We start from the raw sequence: 19,815 nt of genomic DNA on the forward strand, positions 1-19,815 counted from the left end.
AGACAACAGTTAACAGTTCCAAAAATGGTGGCTCTACGATTGGACCGATCCCACCTACGTGAAGCCCTGTCCTTCCACACAAACATTTCAACAAGCATGGCTCACTGAGTGTTAGGAGAGAAGAAATGGTTGTCGTGGCGCCGGTCTGCCTGGCAGAAAGCAGGGGTGTGCATAGGTGTTAGCCACTTCTTCCCCAAGGCTCTGATAAGGCAGTTTTTCCTTTTATTTTTTTTTACCGTTGTTGTTTTTGCTTCCACTTCAGGAGCCGTGTTTAGTGGTGAATGTCAGTGCTTTTATTTCTTTATTTTTTTTCATAGCTGGTAATGTCTCAAAAACGAACTTCCAGGTCCACCGATTCGCATTTTGTGTACAAGGGAGCAGAGTAAAGACAGCCAGAGAAGAGTAGGCGAGACGTCGTGAAAACCAAGATGAGAGAATGCAGCACGCGTTTTCTTCATTGTCCATTTTGTGCAAACTGAGATGTAAACAAAGACCATCGAAGGCTGGGGAAGGAAGCATAGGACGTCAGGCTACAGCAACACGGGGAGAGACGACATAGAGGGGTGCAAGTGTGCTCGTTCAACAAACTGAAAGGCACAGAGGGCCGGTGAAATAAATAAGAGCTGAGGGAGAAAGAAAATGCCAAGTTTCCCGTGCTTTTCGTGTCACTCTAACTTGGACGTGGAGCTGAGGGAGTCGGTTGTCGCCACTATAGCAGCTTCTAATGTGCTTCAGAGTTCGGCCTGCTTGTCACAGGAGCCGAGGAGATTAGAGGGGAGAACGGAGTACCACAAGGAGTGCATTAAAAGGTCAACACGCACACAGGCAACCCCATAAGACTGCTTTATGGTCATGCTTGCTATTGTCTTTCCAATATTACCATCCATCATCAATTACAAAAGAAAAAGTACAAAATATCTACTACACTGCCCCACCACTCCCCACCATTCAACTATATTAGGACAGAACCATATTCACTTAGTTTTTTAGTCATTTATATATATATATGTATATATTTACACAACAATATGCCTTTCAGGCTGTTGAGAAAAGGGGCGAGGAGGAGGATGAAGAAGTCTCGGTAATGAGACATCAGTCATTAGTTTCTTCGTTTCTCTCTTCTTCAATAACAGTTTATCTACAGAAATGCGATTCTGATGAGAGATGTGATTCAGAGTTTAGATTCCACGTTGAATCGGAGATGGATCGTCGAGGGCAATGAGCGAGTTGCCGTTGAGTGTATGTCAGTAGACCCAGGAGACGGGAACCCACTGAGGAGTGGTGGACACCAGGTCCACGGCCTCCTCCAGTAGGCGGATGGTGTCGTCGATCTCGTTGTTGATGATGGTCTGGTCAAAGTAGTGAGCGTAGGTTTGCTGCAGCATCTCAGACTCCTTCTGTAGCCGCTGAAGAGATTCGTCCTGGTGGAGTGAGGGGGGGAGAGAGAGTGACATCAGTGCCCGGCTTTGGCTGAAGTACAGAGGTGATGTGCTTCGAAAACGCTGAACTCTGCACGTGTTCTTAAACTGACCGTCAAGGTTTTAGATAATGTTGCACCCACATTTTCTGCTTCAATTATTTAATGATGTGTTAATATTACACAAAGCAGGTAAGATAAGAGTCCCAGGATGTGGCTTTTGTAATAGTTTGAACTGGAAAAAGGAAGAACTGAGTCTGAATATATGACCCAATCATCTAATTAAAAGATGGCTCTTAAATAACTGCAGTATTTCTAGGAGTTAAATTGAACTAATTAGTTGTCTTTTAAATAAGTCTTATATATTAGGAAATGATGGAGTTAATATCTATAAGAATAAAGATGTAGCCTCATTTGTAATGGAGCTCAGCTCAGTGTTAGGGCTCAGGCCCTTGCCCTGTTCACTATAACTATATAACTATTTACCCCAGTAACAGTTCTGAATATGAGGAAGGGAAAATGGAAGAGAGAGGTGGAAGCCTGATGAAATAACAAGGCGTGAAGTTGCATCACAAATGAAAAGGCACCCAAACATTGGAGGGATTAGAGGAATTAGAAGGAATCAAAAGGTAGAGTAGTGAACGAAGCTAGACTGCTGCTATTTAAACAAACACAGAGGGGCACAGATGCTTTTCTACAGTCTCCAAACAACAAGTGAACTCGCACCATTTAATTTGTACTTACTGGCAGTTTCCTGCACCACTTTGGGACCTTGAGTGCACGTGAAAATAGGCATGCCAAAGGAAACACAAACATGCTTAAAGCAAACTGAGCACGTGCAGTGAGAGGAACGCACAGGACGACAGAAATGCAAATTAGGATGCTCTTTTAGGCTGGGCTGTTCAGTTTGAATTCAGTGTGTGGTCCTTTGACCCCTAACAGCAATTACGCTAAAGCAGCACCCTCTTGATTTACATATGTAATGATGCTCTCATCTGTTTTCCTTCAACAACACACCATCGTAATTCAGACTAGAAAGCCAGCGTAACTGTGCCATTAGTATGAACTCGGTTAGTACGTGCAGCGAAACATAACTGCTCAAGACGGGAAGAGCAAGTATAACAGAGAAGACCGTACCTCAGTCATGCCGGGGGTGATGGTGGGAGCCGCGATGAAGACGACGTATGGAGCAAACTCAGCTGTCCTGAGGATCTTTAGCGCCTGATGAGGAAAGAAAATCTTAAACTGTGTAGTTCACAAAGTGGCACATGAGACTGTTCTATCAGTGGAGAGGTTTTTTATACTGCCCAGACCTCCTATGTGAATTACTGCAAGTTCCAACATAAGGGTACTTTCACTTGAACTTATACTTGGCTTCTAGAGGAGATGGCTAATTTTGGGGGGCTTCTGGTTGTAGCAAGAAAATGTCCGAGCCGAGATGACTCGCCTGTGGCTCGACGTCTAGGATGGAGATCATGCCCTGGGCATGGATCTGCCTGATAGTCTCCAGCCTGGTTCCATACATGGCGTCCTCGTGGCTGCCATACTCCAGGTAGTCGTTGTTGCTGATGTCCTGCATCATCTGCTCGTGAGAAACAAAGTAGTAGTTCTTTCCGTTCTCCTCGTCTTTCTTGGGAGGCCGAGTTGTGTCTGAGACAGAAGAGATGAATATAGAAGTTACACTCCCGATGATGACATTGTGGTGTTGCAACGGGTCAAACAGGAGAAGCCACTTTGAAATTTAAATGTTTGAGTCATTAGTTTGCTGTCCAATCGTAACAAGAGCTTGTTGTGGAAGTATTTAGATCTTGCTCTTACGAGGAATAGGGTAGGCAAAGCGGTCGGGATGTTTGGTGATCAGCGTATTCTTGATGTGCCTCCGACCGACTCCGTGTGCACCTGAATCAAAGTAGAAAGAAGAAATTAAACGCATTAGTGCAGTAACTCCACACAGATCAATCAGTTAGCTTTAAGTCTACGTTTAGTAAGTTGCAGCGTGCTGACAGGAGTCCTCCTTGCCAGTCTACGCTATGATGAAGCGTTTATTCTCACGTCCTCCACAGCTGTTGTCTGGTGTCCAGTATTTGCAGAAAAAAACTAATGTATATGTTTCCGAATTGATCTTTATAGCTGGTGCTTCCATTTGCACTCCCTTGTAATTTTAGAAAATCAAAACTGATTATTAATCATGCAGCCCAGCACAGTAGCACCTGGTGTAATGTGATCAATGAGCATCATCAGTGTTCCCACTCCATTACTCTCTTGTAATTATGAGAGTTTTCTAATAATTACAAGATCCTGTAATTGCAGCTGGTAATGGCTGATTCAGAATAATACTTTCTGTATGTGCTCTTCACAGGCTGTCTGAATCACTGGGCTTTTTTCTGACTAGTTTTTGGTACATCTTAAGTACAAAACAAGAAAGGCTAATTTTGGTTGTTTGGAATGGAAATAAAACAAGCCAGACCGACAGGCTTACTTTGCAGTGTAGAGTTATTACACTAAGGTGGCAGCATCTCACCTGCCCACAAATATAACACTTGCTGATAAATGACGTCTCTGCTCCGAGTTTGTCTCTAGTTAACATTTAAAGAATATAAATGTGTATTTGTTTCCTGTTTTAAATGCACTCGAGATGTTACTTAGATGATCCTTTTTGATATTCAAGCATTAGCTTTGCCTTTTTAACTATGATGGTTAACTAAGCACACACACAAGTTGAAAACATAAATCAGAGCAACAAAAGTACATTTTTTTGTCACACCCGAATGATATTCAAGTACACGTGCAGACTTCAGGAAAGTGTAAGGAAGGCACTGCAGGTTTTCTAATCATTAGATGGTTTGATGTTCAGTCCCCAAGTGAAAGATGGATGTGCTTCAGTGCCCAAAAACACAATCTTCTGCCATTTATCTGGTTTTGAGGGCAGCGCCTCTTGCCCCCGGTCTACTCCCAATCAGAAACCCAAACACCTAACTGGCTCCTCTCAGGCAGCAGCAGTAGTTCTACTCTTAGTCCCTCCAAAATGACCTAACCTGCAGCCTTTGGTCAAAGGTTAGGATGGAGATGTAGCTGTAATTTGAGCTCTCTTCACCGCAACAGACCAGTGCAGCATCTGCATAACTGCAGACACTGCACTAATCCCACCGTCAGCCTCTAGCCCCTTTCTTGCCTCACTTGTGAACAAGTTAGCTATACTTAAACTCCTCCACCTGGGACACCAACTTACAGTGGATTTATACTCTGTTAAATCTACACCGTAGGCACGCTGTAACCACAAACCCCTCGGAAAGCCTTACGGCACAACCTGATGTGCAACTATCTTGAAAAGCAGAAGAGCTACTGAACGGGCCAGTCGTGCAGGCTGCACGGTTTGTAGTTGTAGTCATTTGCTTTTCTGTGTTTACTTACCAAGTAAAACCAGCGTTTTTCTCTTAAATGACGGCAGTTTAACCACCTCCTCATATGTCACCAGATCTAGTTGATCAAACACTGCATCAGAGAATAAACAGGATTAGCTATAAGTATGAAGAGGGCATGCGTTACATGCTAATTATAATGGACAGTATGAACTACTTAAACATGTTTTAGCGTATAAAATGAACTCCATAGATGAATTTTGAAGTGTGTGCTTAACAAATGAATGCCTTGTTCTCTCTGGTAGGCATGACAAAACACAGCAGCCCTCCAATAAATCCTGCTTCATCAAACCTCATGTTGCCACTGTACAAGGGTATGTTGTTGCTCCTAACTTTATATGAAGCAACACCTTTTGTAAAACTCCAGCCTTCATGAAGCAGAATGTATCACAGGGCTCTTTTCAGATCACTGTGCTGTCAGATGGGTGTGCCTAATAAGGTGTCTAAGGGAACACATGCAATGCTGATGCTAATGAGATTAACATTCATTCCAATGTTTTGTCCCTGTGGCATAAATCAAACCTGGGATTCTCAGTCAGGCGGGTTTGAATTATTCAAATGCCGCCATAATGTACACCAACTGCTCATTCAAACAGGCACACCCGATGAAGGTCGAATGCCTCGAGAAAGCATTAAAACCTACTTATTTGCACTAACCTTGGTAAAACAGAAAAACTGAATCAAGCTGACTAACATCTCTTTAATCTGAATTACAAACCAGAGCAGCTCATAACAAGTCTGACAAAGCCGCTGTCATTCAAAAGGAAGAGGACGAGGCATGAAAGCAGAGAGAAGGAAGAAATACGTAGAAGCTGGATGCCAGCTCTCTGGAGTTACTTACATGCAGCCATGTCATTGGGTAAGAGACAGCATGAAATATGGACAAAGGGTGGGAGCGGAAGGGTTAATAAAAAGACACCATAAAAGAAGACAAATCAAACAAAAACCACCATAACAAAACTTGTTAACAGAGCTGTTAGTCACTGAAAATGAGGTCAAATTGAGACGGCAGCAGAAGAGGTCTGTCAGAGGGAAAAGGCAACAGACATGCAACAGTTACACATACAGGATCATCTACAGTCACTACAACAGGGGCAACAGTGCCGTTACAAGGTTAGCAATAGTCTTCATCACTTCAGTTGAAAGGACATGTGTCACAGCCCTTCCTTTTTATTGCCCAAACAAGATATTAAGATTGTGACTGCACATTTATTCATCTACTGCACATTATCAAGGAGATATAGGAAAACAGTTCAGACAATGTAGCTTAGTTATATAAATGAATGAATAAGAACAGGTACTTGAGTACAGCAATACTTGATAGCTATTAAACCTTTGCTTATGAATCAAAGATCTCAGAAAATATTCTTGTTTTAGTGAAAAGGCTTCACTGCCAGGCTGCCTGACAGGACTTGACAATATCTGGGACTAGTTCCTGTCACCATCACCACTGCAACCCCTACTTAGGGTCATATTACAGTTCTGCATTAGTGAGCGGTCAAGTTACCTGCTTACAGTGAGTGAGTGTTAGTGTGACTTGTTGGCTTACCTGCGTTGTGCTTGGCCAGGTATTTGTCTTTGTACTGTTTCTTCTTCTTGCCAAACCAGGTACAGCTGGCCTGCTGTTCCTGTTTGGTCTTCTCCATTGCTATACATGCCACACGCCTGAAAGCAACACATGCACTGTTGAATGGCCACATGTGACCAAAGGTAAATGGTCAGTATGTGAGTGTAGAAGGAATTTAGCATTTTACAATAATGCAGAGGGGAATCATTCAAAATAACTTTTACCCTGCTTTACATTTATTTATGCACACTGACACAAGCACCAGCATTATGGTGGAGGGACTAATGTTGTGAAGCTACCTCCATCCCCCTCTAGGATACTGGTTAGTTCCAGGCTTGAATCCTGGCAGGGGTGCCTGGCTTCACAAAGACTTCATGGCCAACATAATAAGGTGTGTTTTAAAATAAAAAGCTTCAGTCACTGATATGCATTTTTATTTTAAACTACAAACTTGTATTTTGAGCTTTGTGATCGACAGCGTGCATATTTGTGAACTTGTGTGGTGACTGCCTACCGTGCCCTGGCTACTTGACAAGTGTGGTTCAGATGAACTCGGGCATGTAATGCCATCACTAACCACAGCAAACACAACAGGAAGCAAGACACTGAAATTTACTCAGGCCCAGGTTGTAAAATGTAGGTCAGTGGAAGAAGGACCAATCATTCTTATTGTTAGTACAATGTTAATACCACTCACAGCGCACATTTAACATATAAAGGCTGTCAGATTTACATTTTAATGTTCTCGTCAATGCAGTCTGGGATTCACACAAACACACTCCTTATTTTCAAAGGCTAATCGCTGCTAACCGGCCAGCCCGTCTCTTCCTGCCTGTTTTCCTTCTGTGTGGCCAGCTCACTGTGGCATTCTGCATCCACACAGGAGCGCAGAGGCCAGGCTGAATCCAGCAGGTGCAGAACTGGCTCATGTGCTGCTGCAGGGGAGTAGTAAACTAAGCTCTCTGTCCCCAGATAACAGGATTTCTGTTCCCGAGTTTGTCTTTAAATAACAAGAACATTACAAAGATAGAGTGCCTAGTTTTCCATAGTTGTACTACACAGCATGAGTACAGCAAGAACAGTAGTCTAAGTACATTTGTACTGTACGCGCATCTGTGAGGTCATCCTTCAGAACCATGTTTCTTCTACACAATCACCAGCTGTCATGTTATTAGAGGTGCATCTGTAATCACTCAGGATAGTCTGGATATTTTTACTATTTAGCAGCCCTCCACTAACTTCATCAGAAAACTCCATAACAGCTAAGACTTGCTACAGTTTTAGCTTCAAACTGGCGTTGAATGTTTGCTGCACTCACCATTCCTGCAGTTCAGGTGAGGGGATGAGTCCGGCTGTGCCATTCTTGGTGTTCTCCAGCTTTCCTTGCCACCAGTTGTGGTCATCCTTGGAGATGATCTGAATGATGTCACCTACGCGGAAGCGGATGCCGGCTTCCTTGCATGGGATGAGGTCGTCTTTTGCCGGGTCGTACTCAAATTGAGCGCGTACATAAATCTGTAGGTGCAGAACAGTGAGAAAAGCCTACATTAGGTGAGGAGAGGACGACAAGGCAAGCTGCCCTTATGAAGAGACCGGCTGCTACACTGGCAAGTAGTCAGAAATAAGACAGCAGTACAAAAGCCAGAGCAGGAAAAAGCACAAACACTCAGACTGATGAACAGCGGGACTAACGTGATCGAACAAAGAGCTTTGCTGCGTCTCTGCCTGCGGCTGGATTCGTTGGCTTGTGCACATACATCCATATTCTCTCTACTGATGAACTATTATGAAGCCTAAGCTTTGACAGCAAACATGGGATCTAAGCACCATTACGATGAGGAACCAAACTTTGCGGGGCAGGGAGGGGAGGGCTGAGAGGAGTCTACTTCTACGGAGGGTCCACCAAGCTCCATCTTACCTTGATGGACAATTTGTCCTTGATAGCAGGTCTGCAGATCTATGGGGTTGAGAGCATCACACACACACATACAGTATATCATGCAGTAGAAAATGTCGGGGGGAGTCAAGAAAAAGGTTATGAGGAACCCATACAAAAATACAAAGTTTGTGCTGCATTTTATATACATGTGTGTGTGTGTGATGATGGACTTTATCATGCAGAGGATATAAATGACAACTTTTGTTCTATAGTATGTGCTCTCTCTCTCGGATGGAGGCCCTACAGTGAAGACCAAGACTGTAATCAGAACAGGTGGAATGCGAAGGGGGGAAACACGAGTGATGTAGGTACATACATGCTGTGTAAGCACACCGTTGCATCGGGGGAGTGCACGTGTGGTGTAAACAGTTAGGAAATCTTACCTGACGGCCTTTAGGCTGAATAGTCGATGGCAGGTCCTATTTGGCAACACACAAAGAGACTTTTAGTATTTTAAGAGAACGATCTTAATCCAGATCCATTATCAAGACGATTTGTTGCTATGAGCTTTCACTTTTGGTCACCGTTACGCTGAACGTACCAGGATGGAGCTGGTCACACTAGCATGACCATTTGCAGGTGACTGTCGAGATAAATCCGGAGACTCTTTCTGCAACGGGATATAGAAACCTAAGGATTTAATTCCCCACAATGCACGTGAAACAAAATGTGTGCACTGATAGTTTTGTACCTCACAAGACATTGACTGGGATCGGTAACTGGGCACAATCTTGAAGGTGATGCTTCCCCTCATCTCTCTCTGTGGAGACGAAGAGCATTTTTTAAAAATCTTGAACCATTACAATAGTTCAATCACAGAGGGACCACTGTTGCTTTTATTCACCCCCTATTTCTAGTGTCCCCTAGTAGTTTTTTGGACATTAGAAGTAAACAGTTTTAAATGTTATTAATATTCAGGCACTAATAATGATGCTACTTGATGCCATCTTTTGGTACAATACATCACTAACATTACATCTTTAACGTGCTGAATAAATTCAAACAAATGCAGTGATATCAGCTGAAAAACTGCCTGCTCAGAGCTGGTGTGACCTACCAGCATCTTCTGGAGCTGTTCTACCGTCTGATTAGCAACGCTGATGCCATTAATCTCCCGGATCTCATCTCCTACATGCAGAGTCCCTGAAGTGCAGAAAGAATGAATTAATAAAGGTTACAAACGAGGCTCGTGGGTGTTGAGACATCAGTATTTCACAAAGCAGAGACTAGGAACACCCCGAGAGCCCAGCCAACGTAGAGTCGCGTTGTGTCGTGTCACATTACCAGAAGTCACTCCAATGTGAGAGTACAACATAAGAACTATCACACTTTGTTACTCACAACCCTTACTAGATGAATGAGAACATTTTAAATGTCATCACATATGACATGATTTACCTTGTCGATGGATCATCCCACCATGCATGATGCGGGCCACAATGCAGTGGTTGAGGTCGTTCATTTTCAGAGTAATGCCCTGGAACAGACACAGGGTCAGCGCATAACTATTCAGTTTTTTCAATTCAAGTTTATTTACATAGCACCAAATCGCAAGAACAGCTGACTCAAAGCACTTTATATTGTAAGGTAAAGACCTTACGATACTACAAAGAAAACCAACAATTATAGGAGGAAGTGCTTTGACGACAGTGGAAAGGAAAAACTCCCTTTTAACAGCAAGGAACCTCCAGGGCGGCTATCTGCCGCGGCCAGTTGGGGGTGAGGGGAAGAAGACAGGACAAAGACGCTGCTAATGTCCAGATGACAGCGTTTTCATTAGCCTCTGTGCCACACCCACCATTATACTCTTCTATTAGAAATAATGCTGAACCACATAATCACAGTAGCTGTAGCTAATTTAGTTCCACTGTTGTTGACATAAAAAAGGTTTTAACTGTAGGTTTCTGAAATGTGAGCTTCCTGCACACACCATGGGCTCATCTGTGTTCTTCTGAAACTGAACCAGCCGAACCCTGGTGACATTTTCCAAGTCCATGTCTCCGTTGGTGCTGTCTGGGGAGTCTCCGTTCAGGTACGGTGAAGTAGGCGGGGGAGTCACCCTCAACGCCTCGTCGCTGTACACCTCGTGTGCCACCACATCGTGGGTCTGCAGCAGAGCCTGGACACAAACACTCAGTGTTAAGACTTGCAGACGATGACAGCTCTTCCCTGTTTTGGATGGTGGTGTGTATTGGTCTGCCTTGTTTATTTGTATATTTTCTCTTTCACCCTGCAAGGGGGTTAACCGAGAGTGAAAATAAAGAGAAGCTTTATTTTCAGCAGCATGTTTTTGAGCTGTCTGCTCGCCTCGCTCTGTGAAAGTTTCATTTTCAGGTATTTTCTGTGAAACACTTTGGTACTCCTGTCTGCGACGGGCACTTTATAAATACATGTTGCTCATTTGTGTTCTTTATGACATCAAAACCTTTAAGGGAATTTCTACATGTGACAAATACTGAACTCAAGGATGAACTAATTACAGTAAGGTGGTTAAAAAAAAAAAAGGTCATTGTGGCCTCAACAAAAAGCTAATCTAAAAATATAACATTTGCAAATCATGACATTTTACAAATCTGTCTCATAGGTCAAAGATTAACTTCACTGCATCAGCGTGCCCTTTAAAAACATCACCTTAACTAAGAGGTGGAGAAGCTGACTCTCTGGTATCCACCTATTAAATTACTTCACAAATCTTTCATATATTAGATTCATCAAGACCACAGGTGTCAAACATGAGGCCCAGTAGCCAGAATTGGCCCAGCAGAGACTCTAATGCTGGACAGCAATGGAAAAAGTGAAGGAAGTCGTACATTTTGGACTTTTAACAGCTTTACCTTCACTCATAAAGATAAAGCCATTAATGCTACACCAGAGTAAAGGGCCAATGAAAATTCAAATGAAATGATGTAAAAGTTCCTGTTTTTAAACACGTTTGTTTCCATTTAAGATTCATGCTGACAGATTTCTTCCATTAACTACAGCATTTCTTTACCATGTTGAAAATCTGAGATAAAAATCGCACTTCTTTTTCTCATATTAAGACATCTCTGGGATTAAATGTGTAATTAAAGTTCCTTACACTGACAGGGGTTTCACTGGTCTGCCCACTTAGGCATCTGGCCCACGATATAAAATGAGTTTGATGTCCCTGATCTAGACAGACAAACTGAGACTGATGTGCAGAAGCACAACAACAAGACAGCAATTCTCCTTTTTCTTTAAAGGTGTGTGTGGGCCCTATAGATACGTGGCTAATAATGCCATGCTGTTTTAGGGTTATTCTTTCTGGGTGCAGTTTTTGTGTCAGTGCTGAGGCAGAAAATATTGGTTCAAGCTGGCCAACAAAACATGCTGCAAATCCCTGTCAAGAGAAGGTACGTGTGAGCACGCACAGTGTTTTTGTACGAGTGTGAAGAGAGTGTGGCTTACACTAATCCTCTTTGGGCACTAATCATGTCACTGACACACAGGGGGTTTTTTGGGTTTTTTTTTTTTTTAAACATCCACCAGCCCAGCTTGCCAAATGATCACAGCTGCTCATCAGAGCGACAGCATGTACACTGATGATGCATGACAGTCAGGGAGCTTTGGAACAGCTGGCACTAAAGGCTTTTGACTTGCAGCAAAGAGAGCAGCTGAAAAGAACAACTAATAACAAAGACGTTAGTGCGCATTTACAGGACACGTCAACAATGGACTAAATGTTTGATGCCGAATCCCCCTGAATCCTCACCGCTTAAGTCCATAATTAAAGGGAACAAAACATGTCCTTCCATCACTACTTCATAACTGAAGTGATTACTAAAATCATACAGCTCAGAGGAAAAAACTCAAAGGCGTTTTCTGCCCCATGTGCTGCCACACTAAGCCCCTTCACACCATTTCTGCTAGCAGCACAGTTAAATGTCTGTGGCAGGATTAACCAGGCAGTCAGGTCAGGGTGCAGGACAGGCTAATTGGATTGAACCAAACTTAAAGCATGACAGCTGCAGTTAAGTGTCACATACCGATTCAGCAGAGAGACACACAAACAGCTCGGCTTCTTATGTTTCTAACCCAGATACAGAACAGCAGTACCATCCTACAGCTAGCTGCTGTGGATAGCAATACACACACACACACACACACGCACACACGCACACACAGTAAAAACAACCCTATTCTGACTTAAATACTTTGTTTAATACAAAGCTACTCTCGACTAGAACCTCAGTACCTTTACATGAACGCCACCACTAACTTCTTCTAGCTCAGTTTCTATCTTCCAGGTCTTTCATCGGTATCCTCGGCATCCCTTCATCTCTGGTTTGTACTGGCCGCTAGAATCATCTGACGATAGTCTAGCTGATGCAAAGCCAAAGTATCGCCACTGCATGCAGGTGGAAGCCCTTTAGTACATGCTCTCTTCAGCTCTGCTGTCTGTGCCTTTCCTGTGCGAGCGCTCACCAAAAGCTCAGGTGCTAAGCAGATTTGGAGTCCAGGGAGTTATGTGGGCTGACAAAAGGACTCAACTTCTGACACAGAAGGCTGTAATCCCAATTCCTAGATTAAGAATGTGTGTGCTGCCGTATATCCCACCATGAAGTGTGGCTGTGTGAGGATCCTCCTGAGCTCCTTGGCCTCCATATTCTCTGGGTAACAGGAGATGGTTTCCAGTACCTGCAGAGGAAAATAAACTTTTAGAGGCGAGCTCGTGAAGACGATCTATAAGCTACACTTCAGAGAATTTAGAAGACATTTTTATTTTTAGATTTCCTCACCTCTTTGGCTCTCTGCACTCCGTCACTTGGAGGATTTCTGATCTGAGGGGACGACCTGGTGTTGATTTTGTCATAAAGCTGAAATAACAGCAACAGCAAACAGCTCATGACATTCAGGAGATAATGCAAGCAAAGATGGAAAGCCCAAGGAGCCGTGTGGAGCATACATGTGGTTTACAGTGGTCCCTCGCTACAACGCGGTTCACATTTCACAGCCTCGCTATTTCATGGATTTTTTTTGTGCTTTTTTTTTTTTTTTATTACAGCGCATTGTGTTCAGCATCCTGATTGGCTGTAGGCCATTGTCAATCAATCTCCTCCGTGCTGTGTCTCCCGTACAGTACAGAATGCGTTCAGCTTGTCAAATTTACATAAATCTTCGATCGCTAGCAGCGTGACTCTGAAATGCTGTACTGTATGTTTGTAAGTTTTCCCCAACAAACACAACAATGTCAATGAAACGTTTTGCAGCATCAAAAGCAATCGCTGGACTTATTCTTCTACGAAGGTTTGAACTTTGAGAGTGTTTAAACAAGAGAGAAAAGTGTCAAAATGCTCATGCCTCTCTGAGAAAAGTGTATAAAGTGTGTAGTGAGGGGTTTTACAGCCTTAAAACATCTATAATAGTTGGAAAAAAATAAAGCTGGCTACTTCGCAGATTTCACCTATCGCGGGTTATTTTTAGAACGTAATTTCTGCGATAAACGAGGGAACAATGTATTGTTGATTTGTCATGGCACCTACTGGATACTTTAGATACTGCAGACGAAGCGTTTACTCACATCTAACAGAGTGTGGAGGTGCTGGTCCTGGAAGACACTGTGCAGGAAGTCCATATCTTTCTCACTGCAGTCTGTCAATGCATGGATCTCCTCTAGACTGTCCAAAACCTGTGATACTGCCCCTGTACACACACACACACACACACACACACACACACACACACACACACACACACACACACACACACACTTACGTTACACACTCCAAATATACACTCACTCATAATTACACAAACATTCACAAGTACACAAAGCAGTCTCTTCAACACTACACAAAATGCAAACACTGAACATGACACTACCAGAAACAGGCAAAAACACAAACAAAATAAAAACAACAAATTCCACAAATAACCCAAAAAAAAAAAAAAAAGAAAGAAAGAAAAAAGAAAATCACAAACAGTACAAGTGAAAACACTGGAATACACATACACACATACACTCAGAACTATTGAACCCCAAGTACCTGCTGCATCGCCCACACATGCAGCAAAACCAGAGAAACAGCGGTACATGGCATCAATACATCAGAAGAAAGTCAGTTCAAAAAGTCACAGTGTGGATGACGAGGAGCAGCACTCCCAAGGAAAACAAAAAAAACAAAAACGCAGCAGGGAGAGAATTACAATCTGACACACAACGTTATTAAAATTCTTCTCAGGCCGTGTAAACATGAACTGTGTGTGTGTGTGTGTGTGTGTGTGTGTGTGTGTGTGTGTGTGTGTGTGAGTGAGAGAGAGAGAGAAACAAAGTTTAAAAAGGCTCAGAAAGATCACGCCTTAAGTGAAACCACAAAAGTGTCACCAATTTAACTCCGTAACACTTCAGCTCACAGTTTGACAAAGCCTGCGAGGCTAAGACACGACTTCTGTCCTTTATTAAATTAAGATGTAATTTTAATCTTTATGTAATCTTTATCTTTATAAACAGTTAATTATTCAGACTTGCAGACTTGAGGCGGTTTACTATAAGTGAAGCTTTGTTTTAGAGGAGCTTGAGCCTGTTTTGCTCAGTTATGAAGGAAACCTACAAAAATAAGCCTAAAAAACTAAAGCTGAGCTGAAGAAAATACGCGAAAGACTTTGTTCTAAATATGTGCAATAACTGACGAACAGAGGGCTAATCGGGAGTTCTGTGATGTATGAAAGATCCAGCAGAGGAGAGTTTAAGCTGTTAAAAACTTCCTCTTTTTTAGCACATTTTAGTGAGAGCTCTTTCTTCAACTTGAAAGAGCTCTCACTATATTATATAAAAATAACCGGTGAGTCATAATGTTATAAAAGATTTAAAGAAGAGAATACAACACTTCAAAACGTGAGGCCTTTACACACCGGACGTGGTGGACTGGTGTGAATATCGCATGTGTTTTAAAAAGTTTTTTTTGGACTCGTATGTTCTCGTTGCAGCTGTTCACACTAATCGCACAATTATGCTCAACAATCTGCAGATCGAGTTCTTTTTTTTCCTGGTTTTTCAAATGTGAACAGACCGATCTGACCAAGCAGAACTTCGAATTTGAACTTTGATTCGAACTCAAATATCGATTGTTTCGATACCAAGTCGGTATCGGATTGATACCAACCGGGTGAGATCGATTCTTTACTTTAAGTTCCGCTCTTGTTTGCAGTGCTGTGGTTTTGGCAAAGACGAAACAGCCAGGTCGCCAGATTCGCCGCTCCTGTGTGAGCGCAGAGCAGGCACCTGTTGCTGACTTAGACGCTTGTTAAGTTGTTTACATATTATTTATATTTTCACCAGTTGTTGTTTTTGTTGTTGAGAATTTTAATTGTCATTTTTGTATTATAGTTTCTCAACAGCACTTGTTTTAATTGGTTTACTGGTTTGCGAGCACTTTTTATTTAAGATTTTTCAAAAAATAAATAAATAAATAAAAAATTGATAATATTCATTTTCTATTTAATTATAAACTATGTCCTAATTATGTCCTGGGTTTAAACTATTTAATAATAAAAAAGGAAACATCACAAAAACACTTAAGGTCATGAAAATTAATTGAAATTTAGCGATTCAATGACGCATCCACCTTATTTATCGAAAAGTATCGCTATAGGCGACACTGGCCCGTATTTACTTGTTGTCGGATCGATACCAAAATATTCAGTATCGCACACCACTACTTCCTTTCCTTGTTTAGAAACATCCATACAAGCTCATCACTGCTTGATGTGGATTTCTTTTCTTTTTTTTTTCCCACAAGCTCACGCATGCAAAAGAATTCTGAATTTCATGTTGTTTTTATCGAAACACGCTCGGTGCGTAAAGGCCTGTACACAGCAATTAAAGGCTGATTTATTAGTGCATGAAGACAATGATGTTTAGTTTACAAATGCAGCTAGAAGTAGTCAAAAATGCTATGATAGTGTAATGAGTAATCATTTAAATGGGAACTAGTTTATTCATTTCATATTTTTATTCTTGACCTCTATCAGAGCAGCATCTAAGTTCAAGAATGACCTTTGTGTAAAAAAGATAAATAAATCTGTCTATCTAGAGCACAATAAGTGCCCTTTAGTTACCAGCATAAATTTGGGAGACAAATTGGTTTACAGGAAGCTGTGAGCACCAGTAAAAAGCAGCTCGCTCTGAAAAGTGGAGATAAAAGATCTTATTGTTAGTCAGGACACTGAGGATGCAAGCATCTTATCGTCTTTACTTTTGTTTTTGCTCACTGTACTCATCAGCACGTCTTAATCTGGTTGTCAAAGCTTCACGTTGCCACAATAATGGAGATGCATGTGTTTCATCTTCACAAGTCAAAAGGAAGCAGTCAGAATAAACACACACCAGAGCAAAATAAGTTCTTTAAAGAGGGGACAGCAGAGGAGACAGAGGGGGCAGAGGCATGGAGGGTTAATACCCACATCATTCAACACATGGGAGAAATGCAACTACAGAGCAAGTGATGTCATGGTGATATCACATCCACAATCTATGAGTGTGGAGGGGGTAAGAGGAGGGGGTATACGTACTTTCAGCAGCTAGCAGTCCTAGAGACAGCACAGCAGAAGGAGAAAACAACACCAAAGAAAGAGAAGCTGAGATTAGAGGAGGTTTAAAAGCAACTACGGCTGCAGAGAAGAACAAAAAACAAAACGCAGCTACGGCAGACAGAGAGAATCAGCAAAAGCAGCTAAATCTGGACAAAGTCTGCCGAGCTGCTGCAGGGATCTACAACGCAACACGTCTAGTCGAGCAACATGTCTGAAGCAACACAGCTGCAAAAATAAAACAGTCACCAGGAAGCATGACTGCAGCAGACTGCCAGCCTCAGCACAACGGACATACGAGTCCACGCGGCTGCAGCAGCTGCTTTTACAGCACAAATTCGGGGAAAAAATAAATAATTAAATAAATGAATAAATAAACAAAACAGGTTAATTAGGCTGATCCCGCTGATTAGCTGACACTGAAACGCACTCTGTTTCTATCGTTTAGAACTGGGTCGGGTTTCGTTGTGTTGCTCAGCTCTGGCCGGCACGGCCTGCAGTCTTCTCAACAGCAGAAGTGAAAGTGTAACACTGAGACAGGGAAGTGAGGCTGCTGTTGGGAAATGTGTTCATTAAACAGGGAAGCTGTGCACCGACAGCTGCTTTTCACAAAGACACCAGAATAGAAACCACGTGAGCACAAACAGAGCTAGAAAGCAATTGTGATCATCTTCTGTTGCGCAACATGCACACACTGAACACTTTTAAAGAGGGTTTCAATAATTTAATCCATCCATTAAAATAACAACACCATTTCGCTGTCCTTCAGGTTATATTTGAATTAATGCAGCATGCTTTTCACTTCTTTTAGGCTCTTTGTCATGCACACAAACAATCTAATACCTGCGTCTCCCTGTTGCAAACACATTTAGAGGAAAAAGTCTGCCTGACAGTTACCTGAGGAGGTGGGATCGTCTGAGAAATCATGGAGCTCCTCAGGGGGGTCACCATAGTAGGAATTAAACTTGTGGCTGGAAACAGCAGCCAGCACTGCACCCTGGGACAGAGAGTAGGGGGTAACATGGATATTAAGTGAAATATACGTATATAAATAGATGTTATATATAAGAGTTTAAAGTGTTTAAAAGGTTGAGATGAGAGTAAAAATTCTGCCAGCAGCTTAATCTGGGTCATTAGAAACATCTGCACAGAGGATGTGGAGAGACTTCCTCTCACACCGAAACCTTTCCTCTTGGAGTCTAATAACACTGCGCTAACCTTCAGCTTCCTCCTGGCGTTGAACTTTCTCAGCTGCTCAACTGTTTCGGGCAGGTGGATCTTGTAGGCATACCTGTCCCTCTCCTGCATTTATTGGGAATCACAGACATAAAGATGAAGGACATTAGCGCTCGCACAGAGACAGTGAACGGATGTGAAAGCAGAGCTGTGGTTCTGAGCAAAAGGAAGTGTGCTTGAGTTAACATCAGTCAGGCCAGTGGTGTAAAGGTGAATTTGAGCTTGCGAAAACATTTACAGCAGGCAACAAATATTCACGCCCGTTTCTGGGTTTTTAAAATAGTAAAGACGATTATGAAAAAAAAAAGAGGAAATCAAACAACAATAACCTCCTACAGCTGCAGAGATGTGAAGTGAGAGTATTTTTATTTGCATTCAGTTAATTTGAATGTTAGCAGTATGTGCATGTGTGTGTGAGTGTGTCTTGTGATCTTGCCTTCAGCCAGGGGTGGTTGAGAGCCTCATAGACAGTGATTCTCTCAGCAGGGTCAAGCATCAGCATGCGCCTCACCAGGTCCTTGGCGCTCTCAGAGATGTGAGCCCACTGGCGGGGGTTCATCTGAAACCCAGAGAAATATTCAGAAACGCGTGAAGTAGCCAGGATGGCAGCCGAATCTGGCAGTAATTAAAGATCCAAGGACAAATTACACACCATTTAATGCTTCATAAATAAACCCACATCATTTTTCTCCCCACTGTTGTGCAAAATGTTTCGGTGGTTTGCTTCATTGTTTTACAGTTTGGTTTTTTTGGCAGCAGCTTGATGGAAGATAGCAACGGTGTTGTCCATCACTCTGCACACTGCGACTGCATCTGCTACAGATTAGTGCACCAAACAGGAAACTCATACTGTGCTGAAAGCAGATAATTCATCAGACCTTTATCTTAGTTTTTTTCTGCTGATACAGTCACTTTATTCATCACCTCTCACATTCTTGTTGTGTGAGAGGAAAAGCTGAAGACACCAGGGGGGGAGAGGAAAGGCAGGCCGCAATTTGAAGTTCTGAAGTGATGTGGTAAAAGCACTGCATTCAGTTCCTGTAATCCAAGACCTCAACTTTGTATCTAACATGCACAACAGCACGGTTCAGTCTGAGCCTCAGGGCCAAAGCACAGGCCGTTTTGGCATTTAGCGCCTACCTTGTATTTTCCTTTGATGATAGCCTCAAACAAGCGCTCCTTGGTGCCGTAGAAAGGCAGGCAGCCGGACAGCAGAATGAAGAGGATCACTCCACATCCCCACACATCTACCGGTTTGCCATAAGGCTCCCTTTTCACCACCTCTGGGGCCATGAAGTGGGGCGTGCCCACTCGACCTGAGGAAAGAGATAAATTTCATACACTACGCTGATACACTTTCATGATGAACTTTTTATTATTATTTAAAAAACACATTTAAACAAGCCCGTCCCGTGCTCTTTTTTTTAGAGCGCTGCTGCTTGGAGAATATCTCACAATCCAATATGAGAGAGTCAGCGAGGATAGCTCAGACAGTTACATGTTGTGATTCATCTAATGAGCATGTCTTTGGACTGTGGGAACAGACTAGGGCTGCTCGAGGAGACCCACATAGACCTGCTTACTCATATCCAAAATACTGCCTGGTCATTTCACTCAATCCAGCCTAAACCACAACCAGTGAAAACCTGTTTCTAATAACGTGGCAGTTTTTATTAAGTAGGATATT

The 19,815-nt window shown here is 42.5% G+C and overlaps 1 protein-coding gene across 19 annotated transcripts in view; it reads right to left on the bottom strand.

Annotated features, from left to right (window-relative positions):
* Positions 1-824: 824 nt before the first annotated feature.
* The window catches only part of LOC113015779 (peripheral plasma membrane protein CASK-like), a 49,413-nt gene continuing 30,422 nt past the window's right edge, over positions 825-19,815 (bottom strand). Inside the window, exons 7-29 of one of the 19 annotated variants that reach the window (XM_026158058.2) lie at positions 19,269-19,444; positions 18,565-18,687; positions 18,111-18,194; positions 17,790-17,889; positions 16,875-16,892; positions 13,885-14,006; positions 13,103-13,180; positions 12,921-13,001; positions 10,273-10,461; positions 9,741-9,819; positions 9,400-9,485; positions 9,034-9,102; positions 8,884-8,952; positions 8,726-8,761; positions 8,322-8,360; positions 7,722-7,918; positions 6,386-6,501; positions 4,829-4,909; positions 3,236-3,316; positions 2,865-3,067; positions 2,555-2,638; positions 2,162-2,188; positions 1,111-1,421 (exon numbers count right to left, since the gene is read on the bottom strand). In XM_026158058.2, the coding sequence (XP_026013843.1) occupies positions 1,245-1,421; positions 2,162-2,188; positions 2,555-2,638; positions 2,865-3,067; positions 3,236-3,316; positions 4,829-4,909; positions 6,386-6,501; positions 7,722-7,918; positions 8,322-8,360; positions 8,726-8,761; positions 8,884-8,952; positions 9,034-9,102; positions 9,400-9,485; positions 9,741-9,819; positions 10,273-10,461; positions 12,921-13,001; positions 13,103-13,180; positions 13,885-14,006; positions 16,875-16,892; positions 17,790-17,889; positions 18,111-18,194; positions 18,565-18,687; positions 19,269-19,444 (2,315 nt within the window). In that variant the 3' untranslated portion in view covers positions 1,111-1,244. Of the gene's footprint in view, positions 1,422-2,161; positions 2,189-2,554; positions 2,639-2,864; positions 3,068-3,235; positions 3,317-4,828; positions 4,910-6,385; positions 6,520-7,721; positions 7,919-8,321; positions 8,361-8,725; positions 8,762-8,883; positions 8,953-9,033; positions 9,103-9,399; positions 9,486-9,740; positions 9,820-10,272; positions 10,462-12,920; positions 13,002-13,102; positions 13,181-13,884; positions 14,010-16,874; positions 16,893-17,789; positions 17,890-18,110; positions 18,195-18,564; positions 18,688-19,268; positions 19,445-19,815 lie in introns of all 19 variants that reach the window. The other 18 variants (XM_026158043.2, XM_080297759.1, XM_080297757.1 and 15 more) reach the window with 18 other exon arrangements.

This window comes from Astatotilapia calliptera, chromosome 23 (assembly GCF_964374335.1).
Source record: "Astatotilapia calliptera chromosome 23, fAstCal68.1, whole genome shotgun sequence".
In the NCBI taxonomy this organism is placed as follows: domain Eukaryota; kingdom Metazoa; phylum Chordata; class Actinopteri; order Cichliformes; family Cichlidae; genus Astatotilapia; species Astatotilapia calliptera.